General features: G+C 40.4%; 1 protein-coding gene across 3 annotated transcripts in view; it reads right to left on the bottom strand.

The window, feature by feature from the left end:
• The window catches only part of BRINP1 (BMP/retinoic acid inducible neural specific 1), a 199,703-nt gene that overhangs the window by 138,340 nt on the left and 36,843 nt on the right, over positions 1-24,520 (bottom strand). For all 3 annotated transcript variants that reach the window (XM_003911307.3, XM_017949599.3, XM_017949598.3), the window contains one exon: positions 2,433-2,700. In XM_003911307.3, the coding sequence (XP_003911356.1) occupies positions 2,433-2,650 (218 nt within the window). In that variant the 5' untranslated portion in view covers positions 2,651-2,700. The remainder of the gene's footprint in view (positions 1-2,432; positions 2,701-24,520) is intronic.

Here is a 24,520-nt window from a genome sequence, read left to right on the forward strand (position 1 = left end):
AGTCAGGCCTTTCTTTTTTTATGATGAAAATGTCAAGTTTGTAATGTTCTGTGTCCATGCTAGCATACAGGAAGACAGGCACAATGGAAATTGCCTATGGACATGCTTTGTGGAAACATCAGTGTTTCAACAAAGTGGCATACAGGAAGGAAAAAGTATCAATTCACAATTGCCCCAATGATCATGTCCTAGTTGGCTTTTGCTCTGATCAGCATCTGGATGAGCACATGTCTCTGGGTGCATATTTGCATATGGGTTCACATGTACATTATGACAAGAGTTCTGCCTAATCCTTGGACATTGTAGGTACCAAATCAATGTTTGTGGTATTTATGATTTCCCAGTTATACCCATCCTGCACATTTTTCTTTATAGCACTTATTATACATAGAAATATGCATGTGTTTAATTAATGTCAGTCTCTCCTATGACAGAAACTATTATATTTATTTTACTCATCATTGTATCATCTGCCCTAAACATAGTGGTGAATCTGTAGCTGGTGCTTAATAATCATTTGAGGATTAAATAAAAGAAGGAATGAATAACTAGACGACCAGGGGCCTAACTTTTGGGTTGAACTCCGTCATTTAACTAGCCATTTGACTTTGGTTAAATATTAAATGTAATTTTGGAGCTAGATAGGACCTTAGAAAACAACTTATTGGATGATTGCAAACTCTGTTATAGGAGTAGAATCCAAAGTAAACCATACATGAAATCTTAACACAAAAGCAGATATAAACCTTCTCTAGCATAAGGGAGGTGTAGGGCTCAGAATCCTGCCTGATCATCTCTTTGCTCCCCACATTGTAATGGTTTCTATGGCTACTTTAATCAATCCTCAGATTTTTGAATAACATAGGTTGAAAACTGCTGATCTACATCAGCCCTATCATTTGATAAATGAGGACAGTAGAATGCAAAAGATGAGGGAGCTTACCTAGTGTCATAAGACAAGTGCATGAAGAACTGAAATCAGTATCCAGAGGTCTTAATACCCCATTCTCATAGCAACCTTTTACTTCTCAAGATTTCTAAAACAACCCCCTACATGTATACAAATGATTGCAAAGAAAAATTTTTAGAAAAAGTTTCTTAGAGCTCTGCAACACTCCGCATTTGGAAGCTATACCAGGGAGGCAGCCAACAGAGTGGTTGGAAGGAAAGCACTGGAGTCAGGTAAATCAGTGTGTAGACCCTAGTTCCACTCCTTACTGGATGGATGACTTATAGCAACACACTCAACCTCCAAAGTCCTGATTTTCCCATCTGTAGAAGCCACTGCCCATCTCATAGAGGAGGTTATGAGGGTTGAACATCCTCCCTTCATGGCACATGATAAGTGCTCACTAAAAGGATGCTACTGTTGAATATTCTGAATCTGTGGTTCCATTCAGGGTACCTCTTATTTCAACAGCAATAACCAACACATATGGATTATCTAACATGGACCAGAGTTCCCTTTATAAAACTGCATTGTAGCCACCATCATGTGATATTATAACTAGTTAACCTCCTAAGACCACACCTAACTACACCTGAGAGAGTTCTTTGCACTCTCTTATTCATTTAAGTCCACAACATTCACTGTGTGTTTATGGTAACAAGGCAGAGCAAAAATCACTCTGGGGATCTAGAAATGAATTCTGTACAAGTCATTCCCTCAAAGAGTTTCCAGTTAGGTGAGAAAAATACACAAGAATGCACTCTAATTCCAAATGACTTTATATTAAAGAGGTGTCAGTGTAGAGAGCTGTGGATATATCAAAGATGTGGCAGTTAAGTGGAATGTGAAAACTCTAAAATAGTTTCAAAGAGGAAAAATTCAGGCTAAGTCTTTTTTTGGATGAGTAGAATGTCAATGGTCCAAGAACCAGTAGAGACCTGCTCAAGAAAAGGTTTCTTTTTTTTCCAAATGTTTGAATGTATTTGGGTAGGATCTTAGGTACATCAGCAGCATTTTCAAAACAACGTTACTTATACTTGATGTGGCTGACTAAAATTATGATATGGATGCATATAAACCAGATTCTAAATCCCAGTCCGACCACTTCTAACTGTATGACATTAGACATGTAACTCAACCTAGTTGAGGCTTGATGACCTAATTTGTAAAGTGGGAAAAACAATCAAAACCTATATCTGATGGTTATTAGAAGGTTTAAATGAGATAAGGTATAATAAGTATTAAGATCCCTGCCCAGCATATAAATAAGTACTCAATAAATATTAATTATTTGATCGTCTCCTTGTCATTGCTAACATCTTCTGCAAAGAAAAAAAAATTTTTAATCAAAAACAGCTTGTGGAAGTCGCACAGACCCTTGACCCAGACACTTCTGCACACAGCAAGGGTTGCACCAATCAATGCCTGACTCCACAAAGCACAATATGAAAGTAAGATAAGGGCTATTTAGCCCAGGTCTTACCTGTATATTTTATATCTGGTTGTAAATCCTTGACGGTGTCTTTCCACAAAGGATAGGTAGCTCCTGGAGTGGTGGAAAGGCCCCCTGTCTGAAATGAGCCAATCAAATTCCTTGGAGACATGTTGGTCTGTCCCAGCTGGTTCCTGGTGGGAGGGCTGCACTGAGATACGGCCCCATATAAACAGGAAGTAGAGGAGCTCAACAAACCTCCAGTTCATGCTTTTCTGCCGGCCTTTTTCCTCTCATTCTTGCTCCATTCTGTGGAGTCCTATAGAAGAAAGAATAAAAAAAGAGAGGAAAAAAAAGAGAAACCAAAAGAGAGAGAGGAGAGGGGGAGAGGAGTAAAAGAAAGAGAAAGACACAGGAAAAGAAAAAATGTGATTAACACATCTTCATAATAATACTTTATGTCAGTAGAGTGCTTTAAAGTTTACAAAACCCAGTATAGTTCTGGTTAAAAACATAGAATCTATGGAAATCTAGGCCCATGTTCCCGTTTTGCTGTTCACATATTGTCTAAACATATACAAACTGTTTGGTCTATTATGGATGCAGTTTTCTCGTAAGTAAAACAGGGTGAGCTTACGAGCCCGTAGCTTGGCACTTGGCACATCATAGATGCTCAAGGAAGATGTGTTGAAAAAATGAATAAAATGAATTAATGCAGAAACAGAGTCTCATACACCCAGTATGAGACATGGAGACGTAATTCAAGTGACTGTACCAGTTAATGTCTTCACTAACAACCTGCCTCTCATAAAGAGGTATCAATAAACAAGAGTTCCTTTTCCTTCTCTCACCAGGCATGTATCCACTGAGTACACATTTTGCTTTTGCATGAACAGATGAATGCACAAAGTCTTGTGATGGCTCATTATCATGACTATCTAGGTTGAATACTTTAGAGATGAAGAGTTCATGGAGCTTGCTTACAGTTCACTTCTGCAACGTTCAGTGGAATGTCTCCCAAACCCAAAGAAATATGGCCAGAGAATTTGTCTTTTGGTGACTCAGCCGCAAAGGTTGCCCAGGGTTCAAAGGAAAATTGAAAGCGGTCATTTTGTCATAGGTCTTACATGCTCTTTTATTAGGGGGTATTATGGCCTAGTGGTGCTGCGAGGGTGAAATGCTTAAGACTAAGGGCTAGCTTTGGTAGAGAGGTTCCTTGTGGAGAGAATAGACAAGAAATCACAGGGTCATGCCAATTTTGTAAAAAAAATTTACACTTTTTGTTTTGTTTTGTTTTGTTTGAGATGGAGTCTCACTCTGTCACCCAGGCTGGAGGGCAATGGCACAATCTCAGCTCACTGCAACCTCCACCTCCAGGGTTCAAGTGATTATCTTGCCTCAGCCCCTTGAGTAGCTGGGACTACAGTCATGTGCCACCACACCCAGCTAATTTTTGTATTTTTCATAGAGATGGGGTTTCACTATGTCAGCAGGCTGGTCTCGAACTCCTGACCTCATGATCTGCCCTCCTTGTCAGACTACTTACTCGCTTAAATGTATGTGACCCCATCCTACTTATTCTAACAGAGCTTCTTTTACTCCATATTGAAAGGCAGTTTTAAATCTAGTTTGTATCTGTTAGAAACAGTAGTATTTCAGGTCATGTATTTAACTTTTCTGACTTTCAGTTTCCTCATCTGCAAAATGTGGTTAACAATAGCACCTACACTCAGAACCAAGGTGACAATTAAATGACACAATTGCTCCCTCTTGTGCCTGGCATACAGTAAGTGCTCAATAAATAGCATGTATGATGATGAGGATAATGATGATGAATGTCAATACTGATGTCAACTTATTCCCTATGAGACAGTGTTTTTGTTTACCTGATCCCCACTGCCTGGCCAAACCCTGTTTATATCTTTCAGTAGCCAGCTGAGGTCATGTCCTCAAAGGTCAATTCCCTTTTTTATTCATTTAAAAAAGTGTTACTTGTTTACTCCTCTGAGCTATAGTTGCTCATTTTCTGTAACTGCATTTTAGCCCTTATCACCTTGTATAATGTTTACAGGCATACTTCATTTTACTGTACTTCACCTTATTGAGATTTGCAAATATTAAAGTTTTTACAAATCGAAGGTGTGTGGCAGCCCTCAGCCTACCTAGTCTGTTAGCACCAATTTTCCAACAATATGTGCTCACATCGTGTCTTGGTGTCACATTTTGATAATTATCAAAATATTTCACACTTTTTTATTATTGTTGTATCTGTTATGGTAGTCTGTGGTCAGCAAACTTTGATGTTATTATTGTAGTTATTTGGGGGCACCATGAACTGGACCCATATAAGATGGCAAACTTTATCGATAAATGTGTGTGTTCTGACTGCTCCACTGACTAGGTATTCCTTTTCTCTCCCTTTCCTCAGGCCTCCCTACTCCCTGAGAAACAATAATACCAAAATTAGGCCAATGAGTAAACCTACAATGACTTCTAATTGTTTAAGTGAAAGGAAGAGTCCTATGTCTCTCACTTTAAATCAAAAGCTAGAAGGCATGGCAAAAGGCAAGACAGGGTGGAAGCTAGGGCTCTTGCACCAGTTAGCCACGTTGTGAATGCAAAGGAAAAGTCCTTCAAGGAAATTAAATGTGCTGTTCCAGTGAACACATGAATGATAAGAAAGCAAAACAGCCTCGTGTTGAATGAAGAGAATTTTAGTGGTCTGGGTAGCAGGTCAAATCAGCCACAACATTCCCTTAAGCCAAAGTCTAATCCAGAGTAAGGTTCTAACTCTCTTCAATTCCATGAAGGATGAGAGACGTGAAATGCTGCAGAAGAAAAGTCTGAAGCTAGCAGAGGTTGCTTCCCGAGGTTCTTTAGAAAGAAGCCATCTCTATAACATGAAAGTACAAGGTGAAGAAGCTAATGCTGATGGAGAAGGTGCAGCAAGTTATCCAGAAGATTTAGCTTCGATTATTGATGAAGATGGCTACTGTAAGCAACCTATTTTCTTTCTTATTTTGGAGACAGGGTCTTGCTCTGTCGCCTAGGCTGGAGCGCAGTGGTGCGATCTTGGCTCACTGCAACCTCCACCTCCCGGGTTCAAGCGATTCTCACGCCTCAGCTTCCCCAGTAGCTGAGATTACAGGAGCACGCCATCATGCCCAGCTCATTTTTTGTACATTTAGTAGAAACAGGGTTTCGCCATGTTGACCAGGCTGGTCTTGAACTCCTGGCCTCAAGTGATCTGCCCGCCTCAGCCTCCCAAAGTGCTGGGATTACAGGCGTAAGCCACTGCACCCGGCCAACAACCTATTCTCAGTGTATACAAAATAGCTCTACATTGGAAGATGTCGATGATTTTCATAGTTAGAGAGAAGTCAGTGCCTGACTTCAAAACTTCAAAGGATAGACTGTCTCTCATTAGGGGCTAATGCAGCAGGTGACTTTAAGTTGACGCCAATGCTCACCTACCATTCCAAAAATCCTAGGGTCCTTAAGAGTAGGCTAAATCTACTCTGCTTGTGATCTAAAGCCTGGATGACAGCACATTTGTTTACAACATAGTTTACTGAGTATTTTAAGGCCATTATCCAGAACTACTGTGCAAAAAAAAGATTCCTTTCAATATTATTGCCCATTGACAATGCATCTAGTCACATAAGGGCTCTGATAGAGATATACAAGGAGATCAATGGTGTTTTCATGCCTGCTGAAACAACATCCATTCTGCAGCCCATAGATCAAGGCATGATTTTGACTTTCAAGTTTTATTGAGAAATACATTTCATGAGGTCAAGAGATCGAGACTATCCTGGCCAACATGGTGAAACTCCGTCTCTACTAAAAATACAAAAATTAGCTGGTCATGGTGGCACACACCTGCAGTTACAGCTACTTGGGAGGCTGAGCCAGGAGAATCGCTTGAACCCAGGAGGCAGAGGTTGCAGTGAACCAAGATCGTGCCACTACACTCCAGTCTGGCAACAGAGTGGCACTCCGTCTCAAAAAAAAGAAAAAAAGAAAAAAAAGGAAAAAGAAATACATTTTATATTGCTATAGCTCCCATAAAGAGGGATTCCTCTGATGGATCTGGGCATTGTAAATTGGAAACCTTCTGGAAAAGAGTCACCATTCTAGATGCCATTAAGAACATTTGTGATTCATGGGAAGAAGTCAAAATATCAACAGTAACAGGAATTTGGAAGAAGTTGATTTCAAACCTCATGAATGATCATGAGGGGTTCAAGACTTCAGTGGAGTAAATCACTGTAGATGTGACAGAAATAGCAAGAGAACTAGAATTAGAAGTAGAGCCTGAGGATATGACTGAATTGCTGCAATTTCACGATGAAACTTGAACGGATGACAAGTTGCTCTTTACGGATGAGCAAAGAAAGCAGTATCTCGAGATGGAGTCTACTCTTGATGAAGATGCTAAGAACACTGTTGAAATGACAACAAAGGATTTAGAATACTACATAAACTTCGTTGATAAAACAGTGGCAGGATTTGAGAGTACTGACTCTGGTTGTGAAAGCAGTTCTACCTTATGTAAAATACTATCAAACAGCATCACATTCTACAAAATTATTTCATGAAAGAAAGAGTCAATTGATGTGGAAAATCTCATTGTTGTCTTATTTTAAGAAATTGCCACAGCCTCCCAACCTTCAGCAATCTGACCACCCTGATCACTCAAAAGCCAACAACATTGAGGCAAGACCTTATGCCAGCAAAAAGATTTTAATTCACTGAAATTTCAGATGATCATTAGCCTTTTATTTCAGTAATAAAGTGTTTTTAATAAAGGCATATACATTGTTTTCTGAGACACACTGCTATCCTACACTTAATAGGCTACAGGATACTGCAAACATAAGTTTAATATGCACTGGGAGGCCAAAAAATTGGGGTAATTCCATTTATTGCAATATTTACTTTATTGTGGTCATCTGGAACACAACCTACAATATCTTTGAGATATGCCTGTAATTGCTTCTATGTCTGTCTTGTTCCTTGGGCTGTAAGCCTTTAACTGGAAATAATCTTTAGAAAACTATGGCTACTCTCGCTCAGCTGCATGACTCTAGACAGTCATGTCTCCTCTCTAGACCTCAGATTTTTATGTCTTCCATGTGAAAATGTGGTAAGGACACAAACAATTTGTCAACTGTAAACCCATCTATACACATGATTAAATATGACACCTCATTTGTCTACTTTTCCAGTTGAATATGAAAGATAAAGCAAAGCTAAGAAAGAGAAAAAAAATTTTTAAAGAGAGATGTGATTTCTTGCCCAGTTGGTTATTTCTCTCTGTTGCCCATTGCACTGTTTTATCATGAGTTGCTATAAAAATTTGCTTGTCACTGCAAGTCTCAGCTGTCAGGGGCAAAGGAGAAAGGTACGTGAGCAGAGTGAGCTGGCAAAAGCTGTGGCCTGAGGTCTTGTTCAGAGCCTAAAACAAAGCCGTACATGTTGAGTGCAGAACAGTAACAACTACAACTGCCAAACTGTCTGCCAGAGCCCCCAAGTGGCAAGCAGGGGATGAAGGCGATTGTTGGGAGATCCTGGTAGTGATACAACACACTGAAGTCACAGCGTGTCACCCACACAGCCCTTCTACATGCCTTCTATTGTAAACTGGTGCAAGGTGGGAGCCTGTGAGAGAGTGCTTAGCTGTTAGACTGTTCGCAAAGAAACAAGACTCAGAACACTGCAGCTCTCAAAAGTGGAACAAGGTCATACATGGAAGAGAAATGTATATGTGTGTGTGTGTGTGTTTGTAGGAGAGTGAAATCTCAGCCTATAGTCCCAGAATTAGCTGAAATTTGAAAGATTTAACTCAGTACTTCCCATGGGTGGACCTTTTGCTCCCCAGGGAACATCTTTGATTGTCACAACTGAGGGGATGCTGCTGGCATCTGGTGGGTGGAGGCCAGGGATGCTGCTAAACATCTTACACTGCACAAGACAGCCCCCACAACAAAGAATACGGGACCCCACATGTCAATGATGCAAATGTTGAGAAACCCTGCTCTAATCTAACTCCTTTTTACAGATCATAACCTGAGTGGCAAATTGGGCTAGACTCCTATCTTCTAGTTCTCAGTTAAGAGTTCTTCTCATTCTGCCACATTACCTTGGCCAGGCACTGGGCATGTATGCTGTGTTTCAACTTGCTGTGTTCTTACGGTCTGTAATATAATCTACATTTCCTCAAGTAGAGATGAATGTTTCCCGGAAGAAGTCAGAATATATCTCTGTTGATTTAGAACATCATAATAATCCACAGAGCACCAGAAACGAAAATGAAAGTTTCTACAGAGTCCTTGACTCTATTAATGGAAATGGATATTTTGTTGGGCTGGAACAAGGAGGAGTACATATGTTACCCATATATATATATTTGTTATGATGGCAGGGAGTGACTCCCATTGTGTAAATAAGACCATATTAGCACCAACTGTGCTGGAGACTCGAGATAATATGAGAGTCACATTATCGGTATTTATTGAGCATCTACTATATACTGGCTTTAAAATGGTTTGTTTTCGTGGTAGTTGCCAAAGCATACAGTCCAGAGCAGTTACAAATAAAGATGTATTCCACAAAATGGGTACAGTTATCCAATTTAACAAATGAGCACCTTAGGACTCGGAGACATTGAATAACTTTCTCAAGCTCACAACTCCCAAGTGTCAGACTTGGGATTCTAACTTGTGAATATCTCATTACACACTCTGTACAATCGCCAGCATTCCCCAGCCCCATCTCATGCCAGCTGAAATTAGATCCTGCTCTCCAGAGATTCAAAATATAATGGGGGAGTCACACCCAAGTGTGAACAATTCTAATATGAAATATGCTGCCATAAATACTATAATAAAGAAAAGAAGTCCAGTGGAGGAATGGAGGCCAGAGAAACTGTTTTCAGCTAGGGCACTGAGAGAACCCCATAGAAGAGGGACATAGTACTTGAGAAGGGTTTCAAATAGCATGTACAGTTTTATTAAGCACACGTGGGGAAAAGGAAATTTCAGCGGAACAGACGGCCTACAAAAGCCTTGGGTGGGTGGGAGAAGGCAGGAGAGTGATGAGGTGTGTGCTGGGGATAGCACACCAGGTGGCAGAGAGCTTAGGGAGAACCAGAGCCCTGAGGCAGCTGATCACCCATCTCTCACTCTGTCTCCCTCTCATCAAATGAACTGTGGATTTCATTTCTGTACTATCTGCTAAGGTCAAAAGGCATTGTGGATGTTCAATAAATTTATCTATTCATTCATTACCATACTGAACAACTATTATGTGTCAGATACTCTTCTAGAAGATAGAAATTCAACAGTGGACAGAACAGCCAGGGCCCTCAAAGAGCTTATTTTTGGTTAGTGGGGAGAGGGGAGGAAACAAATGGGCACTGACTCTACATGTGGTGGGTGCAGAGTGCTCTGAACAAAACCAAAGCAGGTCAGAGGTCTGAGACTGGAGGTGCTGCTTTCTATGCAAGGCTGCTCAGGAAAAGCATCTCTGATAAAGGGGCTTCCAGGCAGAGACCTAAAGAAAGTAAAGAGATGACTGGTGCAGATGCCGCAGGGAAAAGCAATTTAGTGGAAGAAAGGAAAAGAGAGAGGGACAGGGTGGGTTCAATGCTTGACTATAATCAGAAGTCAAGTTGCATTTCCATCTCCCGCAGGGAGCTTATACTTTAGTTGCTGTGAAAGTCATTTTGAGGAAGAAATCACACATTAAGTGGACATTTACTATGTGTCAGAAACTGCACTTATTGCTTTACACATGTGAGAAGGAGGGGTTATGGTACCCATTTTACACATGGTGAGGAGGGGAAACTAACGTTCAGAAAGGCAAAGTAACTGGCCTCATACCACAAAGTTGGCAAACAGCAGATTTAGAACTGGAGGCTGTGCTGCCTAATTTTGGAGCCCCTGACCACATGTGTCTATCAAGAGCTTTCAATATGGCTAGTCCAAATGGAAGTGTGCTATTCATAAAAATACACACCAGCATTTCAAAGACTTAGCAAGAATAATGTAATTTATTTATTTTTAATCAATTAATTTATTTTTAGTGTTTTGAGACAAGGTCTCACTCTATTTCCCAGAGTGCAGTGGCACAAATACAGCTCACTGCAGCATTGACCTCCCCAGCTCAAGCAATCCTCCTGCAGCTGGGACTACAAGCACAAGCCACCATGCCTGGCTAATTTTATTATTTTTTGTAGAGACTAATTTTATTATTTTGGGGAAGCTCAAGCCATCCTCCCACCTTGGCCTCCCAAAGTTCTGGGATTAAAGGTGTGAGCAACCATGCCTGGCCAATAGAATTTTAAATAGCTCACTAATGTTTTATACTGATTACATGTTGACATATTATGATCTGGGAAATACTGGATTAAATAAAAAATTAAGGTGGCTGCTAGAAACTTTAAAATTACATATGTGGCTGGTATTCTACTTCTATTGGGCAGCGGGGGCCAGGATGAACCCTCATACTCTATGACACTGCTCCAGAAGGTCATTCATCCATCTCCACATTTTTACCAACAGTGTAGAACCCAACTTATTCTCCCTTAGAGTCATTGGGTTGAGCCAGTCTCCTCTTGCCTCTTGCCTCTAAAATCAACAAATTAACAATAAATACACTGGAAATACAAATTTCCATGCTCAAGGGCCACATCTCCCAATCCCCATGCCCTAGCAACAGTGTTAAATATCTATCACTATGCATTTCAGAACTGTTTCTTCCAAAAGATTCACAAAGGGAATTTCCTGCCACTGGAGTTTAGAGCTTGTGAAAGGGAGGCTGGTTCTATTCTGAGCACTGCCCTTGACCTCCTGCGACCTTCGATGAGTCACAGGCCCCTTGCTGCATAGGGCTCTGGTCTACCCAGAACCGCCGACACTGGCTGTGGCGTGGTGAGCACGTGGGGCCCTTGGCTGAACTGTGCTATATATAAGCCTGCAGTGTTATTAAGGGAATTGGGTTCATCCCACACAGAGTGCATTCTCTAATTGTTGCTATTGTAAATTATTTACATCCGAGGCACACACTCAGGAGGAGGAGATGAGAGAGAATGACCTTCCAGCAGCGCTGCTACCAAGCTCATCCTCTGGAGCTTTCTGCATGGATTGCTGGGCCATGACCCATATTCTGGGCCAGAGGTAGAAGGGAATGCCTCCTCCCTCCCTCCACCCAGGTCCCTGAGAAACTGGGCTGATGATCGGATCTAGGAAGTTAACCCACAATATTTGCCTCTTAAACCTGAGTCAACTGGATAATCTCATCTAGGCTTAACTCTCAAATCTGCTTCTCCAGATAAGGCTTCTCACCAATAATGCAGACCTTCAAAGCTGAGTGACCTTGGGCATGTTATTAACCCCCTCTGTGCCTCAGTTTCCTCATCTGTAAAATGTGGGCAGTAACAGGGGGATGCACATCTCTTGGGGATCAGATCCAAATTAAACATAATTTTAAAATGTAACTATTTTAGTTTCAACTGAACCCCAAAACTATAGCTACCATATTCCAAACACAGGTGCATGACCATCATATAGGACTTATAAAACAGGCAACCAAAATGCACTTTTTGGGGATTCTTAACTTCTTACGCACATCACAGCATGAAAAGTAAGATGCCAGGACTAGGAGTGGAGTTTGAGTGGCCTCTGACAGTGCTGAGCCCTCCTTCCTACCCTCTAAACTTCCCATGGGCAGAATAGGGTATAGAGGCCCCTCACCTCAAGCTTCCACAGGACAACTCAAAGAGCATGGCAAATGTTTCCTGGAGCTTGGGGGGAACATGGAGAATTGGTGTCTAATCACATCAGAGAAATCTCAAAGAAAAATTCCAAAGAGAGAAATCTAAAGAGAGGCAGGCTAAAACCCAGAAGCAGAGCAGGGGCTACAATTTGGGAAGTAACTGCCTAGTTCATGGGTAAAAGGAATGTGCCCCCTCCACATAGATCAGAGGTGGGCCACCTGCAAGGGAAAACTGGGTGAGGTTGCCTTCAATCCTGACCCAGAAGGAGAGGCAATGCCAGAGACAAGAAACTGGAATAATCTCCCTGCCATGTACCAAGGGTCCAAAGGATGAGTGACAGGCAAGCAGCTGAAGAGACATTTTCCTACATCAAAGGAATCACAAGTAAGAAATCCCAGAGAAAAAGGAAAACTCCAAAAATACCCCAAATAAATGTTGCCAGTAAGAAAAGGTTAGCATTAAACATCTGCCAAGGTTGCAAAGTACTGATGCTAGATCATCAGAAAATACTCGTCAAGAAAGAATCCTTCTACCTCCTCACTTCTCCATTGTGGCCAAACCTTATGCCTTGAAGAAGTCAGAGGTCAAGGTTAGCAAGACGGAGGAGGCATGGTAAAATTGTAACCTGGGGAAAGAGGAAAATCTGGAGGAAGAGTGAAGTTTCCACTTTAAATAAAATATTCGTTGTAATACACTGAACTGGACACATTGATTACTGAGCAGAGACTGTGTATGGAGAATAGAGGTGAACCCCCCAGATTTTAAAAGTCATCTGAAAAAATTGTGGTCTGGCCTTAACATTTCATCCAAATGTCAGAGGAAACCTGATCCAAGAGTTAAGTTTAAAAGTGGGTGAAAAGAAGCAAGTGGTTTTTGCTTTTGTTTCTTTCTGATCTTGTCCTATGAATCCTGTTTAGCCAAAGGTAAGATTTCATGGATTAAAACACCTTCGTGCCCAACTCAGTACAAAAGTCCAATTAATTCCAATGAGAATTTACTAATCAGGGTACATAAGGCAAAAAAAAAAAAAAAAAATCGTAGAATTTCTAGTGTACTTATTTATTACTTATCTTCAAGACTCATCCCAAATACCAGTCACAAGTCACCAATGGTCATGAAGTGAAGAGCAGAAGCTCCACTGCACTGTGGGTTCTGTCTTCCCTTTACTTCCCGGGTATTGTGATAACTTGGTGTTTTTATCGGCGCCTAGTGATATAGAGTTTAGGATTATATCATCTGACTTTAACCAAAATGAGCAAGTGACTTCAAAATACTACTGGGAAGAAACTTTTAATTGGCAAAAATGAAAATAATTCAAGGCAGCACAAACAAGAAAATGGTGAAGGGCCAGCCACCCTACAACGCTCAATCAAAAGTGAGATTTAATCAGGTTTATCAAAAATTAGAAGATTCAAGATAATCATGAAGACTAAAGTATGGATTTACATCTGCTATCATTAATGCTGACCCTTGCTCTAAGTGGATCTTGAACACTGGGGAATTGAGATATTAGCTAGTAAAATTAATATGTGTAAATAATTTACATAAACACATTCATAGGAAGGAATATTGCCAAAAATTTCTACTGATCGCTACATGCATATCTTACAAAAACATTCTAGAAAATCCTGGAATGACTGGGTGCAGTGGCTCATGTCTGTAATCCCAACACTTTGGGAGGCCAGGTGGGCAGATCACGTGAGGCTGGGAGTTCAAGACCAACCAGGCCAACTTATGGAGAGAAACCAAGTCTCCCACTAAAATATAAAGTAGCTAGGTGTGGTGGTGCATGACTGTAAATCCCAGCCTCGAGAACTGAGGCCAAAGAAAATTGCTTAAGACCAGGAGTGAAAGTTAGTGAAACCCTGCCTCCAGCCAGGCATGCAAATCCTCTCAAGAGAGACAGAGAAAGAGAGAAGAGAAGGAAGGAAGGAAGGAAGGGAAGAGGGGAAGGAAGGAAGGAAGGGAAGGAAGAAGGAAGGAAGGGAGAAGAGGAGGAGAGGGAAGGAAAAGAAATCTGGAATGGGGTGTTCATTTATAATTTGTATATTTTACATTGTGCAATACATAATCAACATCTCTAGAAAATCCCACAGGCTTCTCAGACTTAAAATATCTCCAACTAAACTCATTATCACCCTCTCAAACTTTCCTGTCTCCCAGTATTCTATCCATCGGCACAATCTCCCAAATCCCATGCCTGGCTGGGGCCTTTCACTATTTTATTCCCTACAGCCACCATCTCCATCCCTGTCCAATTTGCCACATCCATCTACTTCCTTTGCCAGTCGTATCTGTCTCCCGTCTCTGTAAACCTCAGAGTAATCTTACACTCTTCCCTTTCCCTTACACACTTCTTTTTCTAAGCCTATCCTTGCTTGACACCTGTCATTACATTTGGAACATGACTAACTCTCACTTGGATTATCACAACCATCTTCCTACTGGTCATCTTGCTTCATGTCTCTCTACCACCTCCATCCTAAGCACTTGTTGCCAGAGTGATCTATCAAAATACGGATGCAACCATGACACTCACCTAATTTAACAGATCCAGCCATTCCCTATTGATTGTTTTACACCTTAGTCTTGCATTCAACAATAAGCTGAGTCCTTTTCCTACTTCCATGCTTCCACACCCCATCCTCAACTCATCTTGTTCTCCAGATTCTCTCCCCAGTTGCACCAACTGAACATACTGTAAATCTCCATGCCTCAGTGCCTTTGTTTAGACTGTTTCCTCTTCTTGCAATGCCCATCCCTGTTTCCCAACTTTGTAATAGGCAATTCATGGCTAAATTTATTAGTAAGAGTGAATGAAAGATTATTGAGCATGTATTCCTTGCTAGATACTATGTTAGACTCTCATGCCCAATAGCATTAAATCCACAAAACAATCCCATAAGATATTAAATTGCATTTTCAATTTTTACAGATGATAAAGCTGAGGCCCTTTTAAAGTAACTGATTATTTTTCCAGTGTCACAGTACCTAAAAATGGCAGAATTGAAATTAAACCTAAACCAATTCCAAGTGCTATGACTCAGGGTTTTAAAACAGTAAGCTGAGAAACCACATCATCCCTAATTGTAGTTTTCTCATTTTGACCAGTGTGAACTACCACAAATCAACTGTAAAAATGTTAATAAAGAGAATTTCTGATAAATCATCTTAAAGCATGAAATTCCTGGAAATAGTGAATCTAGAGAAGTTCATGGAAAGCGCAATAAAAAATAAAATATGTAGAATAATTATTTTTGTAATTTTTTTCTGTGATCCTGAGCATTATATTTTATTAACAATATAAACCTAAGTTATGTATAGCATCGTTTACTTTTTAAATATTTCATTTGGACCCACATTTAGAAATGTGAGGGTCTAAATTCAGGGAAACTGCCTTTGGAGTTTTCTCCCCAAATTATCAACAGTCTATGCAAGGATCATTCAAAAGGGGAAGTGAAATAAACATTTTGGAGTGTTTATTCTAGGCCAGTTTGCTAAAATTCAATAGATATTTATTAAGCCTCTATTTTAATGGGCTCTCACAGTCCAGAATGCAAGATGGACATAGAAATAGGCAATTTCAGTATAAAGTAATAACAGAGCAAAGACAGGATATATCCAGGGTTCTGTGGAACATGGGCCCCTAAACTAGGGTCTCTGGAAATGCTTCCTGGAGACGACATCTAGATGAGGCCTTAGAAGACAGAGAGACATTTGTGAGGTAATGAAAAATTTGGCCTGCATTTCAGGCCAAGAGAAGCATGTGAAATGGCATGAAGGAGTGTGTTGTGAGTATGGAATCTACAAACATTTCCCAGTTGCTGCAGTGGGAATTTTGAGGCAGAGAGTGGCGGAAGATGAAGCAAAACCTCAGTGGGATCACTTATTACATAACCATATCATTACCAACAACTGGTAGTTTCTTGAGGACCAAGATTCTTTTTTATTTTATTTTAGTGCTGGGGTACATGTGCAGGATGTTCAGGTTTGTTACATAGGTAAACATATGCCATGGTGGTTGGCCGTACTTATCAACTCATCACCTAGGTATTAAGCCCAGCATGCATTAGCTATTTTTCCTGATGCTCTCTCCCACCCTGCCTTCCCCAGGCAGGCCCCAGTGTGTGTTGTTCCCCTCCTTGTGGAGGACCAAGATTCCTGTTTCCCCTTCCACGTATGTCCAGCATCTGGAACTAATTATTGGGTAGGTACTAAATTAGTATTTATTGAATGGATGAACTGTACAAATTGAGAGCTAGGATTTACTCCATGGGATCACAAGGAACCATGGGAGGCTTCTAAACACAGTAGCTTTATGTCAGAGTTTCATTTCAGATGAATTACTCCAACTGAAGTGGTTAGTGAATAGATTTAAAGTAGGATAAGGAAGCAATTGAGGACCCTATAGATTATATATGGTCTGAATGAGACATCTTATATTAGATGGAAAGAAAAAAATGAGAAGCAAAATTAGCAAGATTTGGTGACTGGGTGGGTGAAGTGAGAAAAGGAAGATGTGTACAATGACTCCTAGTCTGTTTTGGTAACCAGGTTAATGGTGGTGTTATTCATGACAATAAACAATAACGGAAAAGGAATGGGTTTTAAGTAAATGATGACAAGTTCCCTCTTGGATCTGTTGCGTTTGAGGTGTCTATTGACATTCAAGTTAGGATTTCTAGTAGACTATAGAATCCTTGAGAAAAAGAAGAAGAAGAAGAAGAAAGGCCAGGGCTAGAGGTAAATATTTGTAAATTACTATGAACCAGTGGTGGTTAGAACTACAGAAGTGTATGAGACCACTCAGTAAACACATGAGTCAAGAGTAATGCAAATAAATGGTAAGCAATGCTCATTTTTAGTCAGCATGAAGAGGAAGAGATGCCATAAAGTAGACTGAAAAGAGATAGTACGATGGCTAAAGGGGAATTATGAGAGAATAATGGCAACAAAGCCAGGGGAGCAGGGGTGTGTAAGAGGAAAAGGGTCTCAAGTTTCAAAGGCTACAGAGTGCTAGAACAAGATAAAGATGTAAAATATCTACAGCGCAATCAAACTAGAACTCAAAACTAAGAAACTCACTCAAAACCGCTCAACTACATGGAAACTGAACAAACCTGCTTCTGAATAACTACCGGGTACATAACGAAATGAAGGCAGAAATAAAGATGTTCCTTGTTTTTTTTGTTTGTTTGTTTTTTTGTTTTTTGAGACAGAGTCTCACTCTGTCGCCCAGGCTGGAGTGCAGTGGCCGGATCTCAGCTCACTGCAAGCTCTGCCTCCTGGGTTTATGCCATTCTCCTGCCTCAGCCTCCTGAGTAGCTGGGACTACAGGCGCCCGCCACCTCGCCCGGCTAGTTTTTTGTATTTTTAGTAGACACGGGGTTTCACGATGTTAGCCAGGATGGTCTTGATCTCCCGACCTCGTGATCCGCCTGTCTCGGCCTCCCAAAGTTCTGGGACTACAGGCATGAGCCACCGCGCACTGCAAGATGTTCTCTGAAACCAATAAGAACAAAGACACAACATATCAGAATCTCTGGGACACATATAAAGCAGTGTGTAGAGGGAAATTTATAGCACCAAATGCCCACAAGATAAAGCAGGAAAGATCTAAAATTGACACCCTAACATCACAGTTAAAAGAACTGAAGAAGCAAGAGCAAACACATTCGAAAGCTAGCAGAAGGCAAGAAATAACTAAGATCAGAGCAGAACTGAAGGAGATAGAGACACAAAAAACCCTTCAAAAAAATCAATGAATCCAGGAGCTGTTTTTTTGAAAGGATCAACAAAATTGATAGACCGCTAGCAAGGCTAATAAAGAAGAAAAGAGAAAAGAATCAAATAGATGCAATAAAAAATGATAAAGGGATATCACCACCAATCCCACAGAAATACAAACTACCATCAGAGAATACTATAAACACCTGTACGCAAATAAACTAGAAAATCTAGAATAAATGGATGAATTCCTGGACACATAAACCCTACTGAGACTAAACCAGGAAGAAGTTGAATCCCTGAATAGACCAATAACAGGCTCTGAAATTGAGGCAATAATTAATAGCCTACCAACCAAAAAAAGTCCAGGACCAGATGGATTCACAGCCAAATTCTACCAGAGGTACAAAGAGGAGCTGGTACCATTCCTTCTGAAACTATTCCAATCAATAGAAAAAGAGGAAATCCTGCCTAACTCATTTTTATGAGGCCAGCATCATCCTGATACCAAAGCCTGGCAGAGACACAACAAAAAAAGAGAATTTTAGACCAATATCCCTGATGAACATCGATACAAAAATCCTCCATAAAATACTAACAAACCAAATCCAGCAGCACATCAAAAAGCTTATCCACCAGCATCAAGTGGGCTTCATCCCTGGGAAGCAAGGCTGGTTCAACATATACAAATCAATAAATGTAATTCATCATATAAACAGAACCAAACACAAAAACCACATGATTATCTCAATAGATGCAGAAAAGGCCTTCAACAAAATTCAACAGCCCTTCATGCTAAAAACTCTCGATAAATTAGGTATTAATGGGACATATCTCAAAATAATAAGAGCCATTTATGACACACCCACAGCCAATATCATACTAAATGGGCAAAAACTGGAAGCACTCACTTTGAAAACTGGCAAAAGACAGGGATGCCCTCTCACCACTCCTATTCAACATAGTGTTGGAAGTTCTGGCCAGGGCAATCAGGCAGGAGAAATAAAGGGTATTCAGGAAAAGAGGTAATTAGGAAAAGAGGAAATCAAATTGTCCCTGTTTGCAGATGACATGATTGTATATTTAGAAAACCCCATCATCTCAGCCCAAAATCTCCTTAAGCTGATAAGCAACTTCAGCAAAGTCTCAGGATACAAAATCAATGTGCAAAAAACAGAAGCATTCCTATACACCAATAACAGACAAACAGAGAGCCAAATCATGAATGAACTTCCATTCACAATTGCTTCAAAGGAAATAAAATCCCTAGAAATCCAACTTACAAAGGATGTGAAGGACCTCTTCAAGGAGAACTACAAACCACTGCTCAGGGAAATAAAAGAGGACACAAACAAATGGAAGAACATTCCATGCTCATGGATAGGAAGAATCAATATCGTGAAAATGGCCATACTGCCCAAGGTAATTTATAGATTCAATGCCATCCCCATCAAGCTACCAATGACTTTCTTCACAGAATTGGAAAAAACTACTTTAAAGTTCATATGGAACCAAAACGAGCCCGCACTGCCAAGACAATCCTAAGCCAAAAGAAGAAAGCGGGAGGCATCACACTACCTGACTTCAAACTATACTGCAAATCTACAGTAACTAAAACAGCATTGTACTGGTACCAAAACAGAGATAAAGACCAATGGAACAGAACAGAGCCCTCAGAAATAATACCACATCTACAACCATCTGATCTTTGACAAATATGACAAAAATAAGAAATGGGAAAAGGATTCCCTATTTAATAAATGGTGCTGGGAAAACTGGCTAGCCATATATAGAAAGCTGAAACTGGATCCCTTCCTTACACCCTATACAAAAATTAATTCAAGATGGATTAAAGACTTAAATGTTAGACCTAAAACCATAAAAACCCTAGGAGAAAACCTAGGCAATATCATTCAGGACATAAGCATGGGCAAGGACTTCATGTCTAAAACACCAAAAGCAATGGCAACAAAAGCCAAAATTGACAAATGGGATCTAATTAAGCTGAAGAGCTTCCGCACAGCAAAAGAAACTACCATCAGAGTGAACAGGCAACCTACAGAATGGGAGATAATTTTTGCAATTTGACAATGGCAGATAATTTTTGCCCATCTGACAAAGGGCTAATATCCAGAATCTACAAAGAATTTAAACAAATTTACAAGAAAAAATCAAACAACTCCATCAAAAAGTGGACAAAGGATATGAACAAACACTTCTCAAAAGAAGATATTTATGCAGCAACAGACACATGAAAAAATGCTCATCATCACTAACCATTAGAGAAATGCAAATCAAAACCACAATGAGATACCATCTCACACCAGTTAGAATGGCGATCATTAAAAAGTCAGGAAACAACAGGTGCTGGAGAGGATGTGGAGAAATAGGAACACTTTTACACTGTTGGTGGGACTGTAAACTAGTTCAACCATTGTGGAAGACAGTGTGGCGCTTCCTCAAGGATCTAGAACTAGAAACACCATTTGACCCAACCATCCCATTACTGGGTATATACCCAACGGATTATAAATCATGCTGCTATACAGACACATACACACGCATGTTTATTGTGGCACTATTCACAATAGGAAAGACTTGGAACCAACCCAATGTCCATCAGTGACAGACTGGATTAAGAAAATGTGGCACATATACGCTATTGAATACTATGCAGACATAAAAAAGGATGAAGCTGGAAACCATCATTCTGAGCAAACTATCACAAGGACAGAAAACCAAACACCACATGTTCTCACCCATAGGTGGGAATTGAACAACGAGATCACTTGGACACAGGATGGGGAACATCACACACCAGGGCCTGTTGTGGGGTGGGGGGAGGGAGGAGGGATAGCATTAGGAGATATACCTAATGTAAATGACCAGCTAATGGGTGCAGCACACCAACATGGTATATGTATACATATGTAACAAACCTGCACGTTGTGCACATGTACCCTAGAACTTAAAGTATAATTATAATAATAATAAAGAATACAGACGTAGTCAACTGTTGTCAACAGCATGATAGAAACACAAGATTCATTGAAAGAGATTAAGGCATGAACAGGATGTGAGTCAATGGAGATATAGAGTATAAAGTACTTGGCTAAGATGGAAAGAGCAGAAGAGCAGAAGAGCCAATGGCTCTCCTTTCTCCCTACCAGAGAGGGAAGCCAACAGTCAATGGAAGATTTTATTTTTCTTGATGGAAAAACTTTAGTATATTTAATTCTAGGATAGGTCTATTCTAGAATTAAATAATAAAATATGGGACAGAAAGATAATTAGCACTTATTGAGCGAGTGGAATGGAGTCTGGGATAGGGCAGCCAAACTCTGGACCAGACACTTGGTAATTAAATAGAAAGTGTCCACTACTTTAGGGAGCCATAGGTTGATAAGGGAGATAAATCTGTAAAACCCAAATTACAAAACAATAGATTGAGTATCAGAGACCTGAACAATGTTGTTGGAGCAAAGGAAGGAAGAACTCAAACAGAGTCAGTTAAAAAAGCCTTCTCAGGGGAGCTGAGATTTGACTTGGGCTCTAACGGTTCAAATAAAGATGTGCCAGCTGAAAGGACAAAACAAAAACAAACAAACAAAAAAACCAGAAGAGAAAGTTTTCCAGGTCATGAGACCAGTGTGAGCAAAAGCATGGAATCATAAAAACCCACCACTAAAATGAATAAGAAAAAATGAGTAAGAAATGTAGAGTAAGAAAAGTTTGCTCTCCCCATGGAGGCATATTGAAGAGCTTGGAGGCAGACTTGGAGGCAGAAATAGATGTCAAAGATAGAACCTGGCACTACACAAGTGCTCAAGATATAGTGGTTCAATAATGAAACAGATTGTTCTGGTGAGTTAGTGGCTCTGAGTTCTTCCCTGGGGTTAATTTTTCTTAATATTCAGTGGAGCAAATAGATAACACACTTAAGTTTTGTGTTTGAATCCAAATTATAATATTTACTCATCAAAAGTTCTGACCCTTGGCCTGATGTTTCCAGCAGGTCCCTACTGAAATCAGCTGAAAAGTTCTTGGTGGATTCATTTGTATAGAAACTACCCGGGTTCAGCTAATTCTCCTGCAATGTTGTCATCCTTTCACAGAGTACCTTTTAAATGATGAACTAAAAGTACAGCAACAGCTGTCACTTGTCTGTGACAATCATAGAATCCAAGAAAGAAGGCAGGGGACACACGAGTGTTTAAGCAGGTCCTGGATGTGCCTGGGCTGGCAATCACAGGTTCAGTTTGGAGATAGAGCATTCTGCCTCTTCCCACTCTCTCAAGGCTCTCCTCACACCATCCTTGCATTCCAGTAAAACTTCATGCTGCCAAGGAACTAAGCTCCCATTTGATCTCTCGGCCACTTTTAACATACACAGGACAAAGATTTATATTCTTCATTCCAGTGATGAGAAAATGAACAGTCAGGAAGGTAACACCAGTAAATTATTTTAATAAAACATGCATAATTCACTGAGCCCTCAAAACAAGCATCTGAAGAAGATGTGATTATCATTCCTATTTCACAGGTAAGAAAAAAAAAAACAGAACATTTTAGAAATTTACCCACGGTCTCAAAGCTAGTGTGAAGCAGCAGCAGGATCCAAATCTATGTAATCTGGTTTCTGAATCCACCAGCCAGTTATACCTATTTACTGTTCTACTTGGATGAGAAGTAGACTTGCCTCTAAACTCCTGCCACAGGCCCCAAGCTGGGCTTCCAGTCTTATACTTTCTTATAATTCTTCACTTTGATAGAGAACAATTTATTTCCCACACAGAAGCACATCCTTGGTCCACCAGTGAGGGATGTGAACATATTACAGAGGGTGACAATATTTTTTAACCTTTTCCACATGTCTCAGAATTGGAAAAGACACTAGGAGTGCTCACCATTTTCTTTCTCTGCCTTTTGCTAAACCAGAGCTCTTTAATTTCCCTGTTAAGACTGATCTTTACCTCCTCATCATCTTCAGGATACAATCCAAATTCTTTAACAAAGCATTTTATTTCTACCCTGCCTACTTTCCAAACTCACCTCACCACCATCCACTCCCCCATGCTCTTCCCTCCAGCACACCAAAATCTTACAGTTGCCTTAAGGTTTTGCAAATTCTCTGAAATGCCTCTATGTCTCTAGGTACTAAAGAGCAAATATTTACTGTTCCTTGACAATTCATCTCCAGTATCTTCTCTGGAAGCCTTTATTTGAACATTGGTAGGAGTGAACCCTCCCATATTTGGGACTTTGCTGACATTGTCCATTCTTCTTTGTGTTTCCATCTCATTCCATGGTTGACATTTATGTTTCTGAGACTGAATGATGAGCATCCTAGAGGTAAGGCCCAGGTTCTAACACAGTCCTATATCCTTACGTTTAACATAAAAACTGGCATGCAATAAAGGGGATTGACCTTTCCTATTTCCCTCTCAGGGGCCTGTTTTCCCTTCTTAACAGTCATCAAGGCTGGATGTGGTGGCCCACACCTGTAATCTCAACACTTTGGGAGGTTGAGGTGGGGGGATCACGAGGTCAGGAGTTTGAGACCAGCCTGACCAGCATGGTGAAATCCTGTCTCCACTAAAAATACAAAAAATCAGCCAGGCATGGTGGTATGTACCTGTAGTCCCAGGTACTCAGGAGGCTGAGGCAGGAGAATTGCTTGAACCCGGCAGGCGGAGGTTGCAGTGAGCCAAGATGGTGCCACTGCACTCTAGTCTGGGTGACAGAGTGAGACTCCATCTCAAAACAAACAAGCAAACAAACAAACAAAAAAAAGAGTCATCAATTTTTACTTGGAGTTCTATTGCTTTCCCACATTCAGTTCTTATACTGTGATGGATAGCTTCAGGATCAGTCCACGATTTGACTTAAAGAAGTAAAATGTAAAAGATCCCAAGGACCAAGAAAGCAAGGCTTTGCTACCAGACGTGAAACTAAAGGGATGAGAAGCTGGAGTGTTGGCAGCCATTTTATCACTATGAGGAGGAGGCTTGGAAAGGCAGGACCAAGACTTGTTCTAAGATGAGACTAGAGAAACTCTGGAGCAACCTGCTGCCCAGTTCTGTTTACAAGCTTTAGTTACATAAGATAATCACATGATTTTGTTGTTTTGGGTTTTGGATTTTTCTTGCCTTAAGAAAATTTCAGCTTGGTTCGCTGTTGCTAGCAACACACAGAGCCCAAAGAAATAATAGCAATTTGTCAACAACATCTGCATCCATATATAACATGGGGGGTCCAGTATAATCTAATTGGCTTCTTCTATGGTACTGGTTTGGGGGTGTTCCTGCAGTCATGAGTGTTTGTTTGTAAATATGATAGATGATGAAGTCTGTCTTAATCCTTTACCAGTCTCTCTTCCTAGCTTTTTCTAGGCCTCCATTGATTGCATAGCTGCCATTCTGCCCAGGACCTCCAGCTTTACTAATGTGAGAATCAACCAAAGATACAAAGATACAAGAAATTCACTATTTCCATCCCCTTGACACTATCTGAGGTTTCACAAAAAGTATTCTACAGACCACTTTGGTCAAAATCACCAGGGATGCTTAATAAATATTCAACCTCTTGGACCCTTCACCAGACCTACTGAATCATAATCTCTCTAGTAAGA

The sequence above is a fragment of the Papio anubis genome, chromosome 13 (assembly GCF_008728515.1).
Source record: "Papio anubis isolate 15944 chromosome 13, Panubis1.0, whole genome shotgun sequence".
NCBI lineage: Eukaryota > Metazoa > Chordata > Mammalia > Primates > Cercopithecidae > Papio > Papio anubis.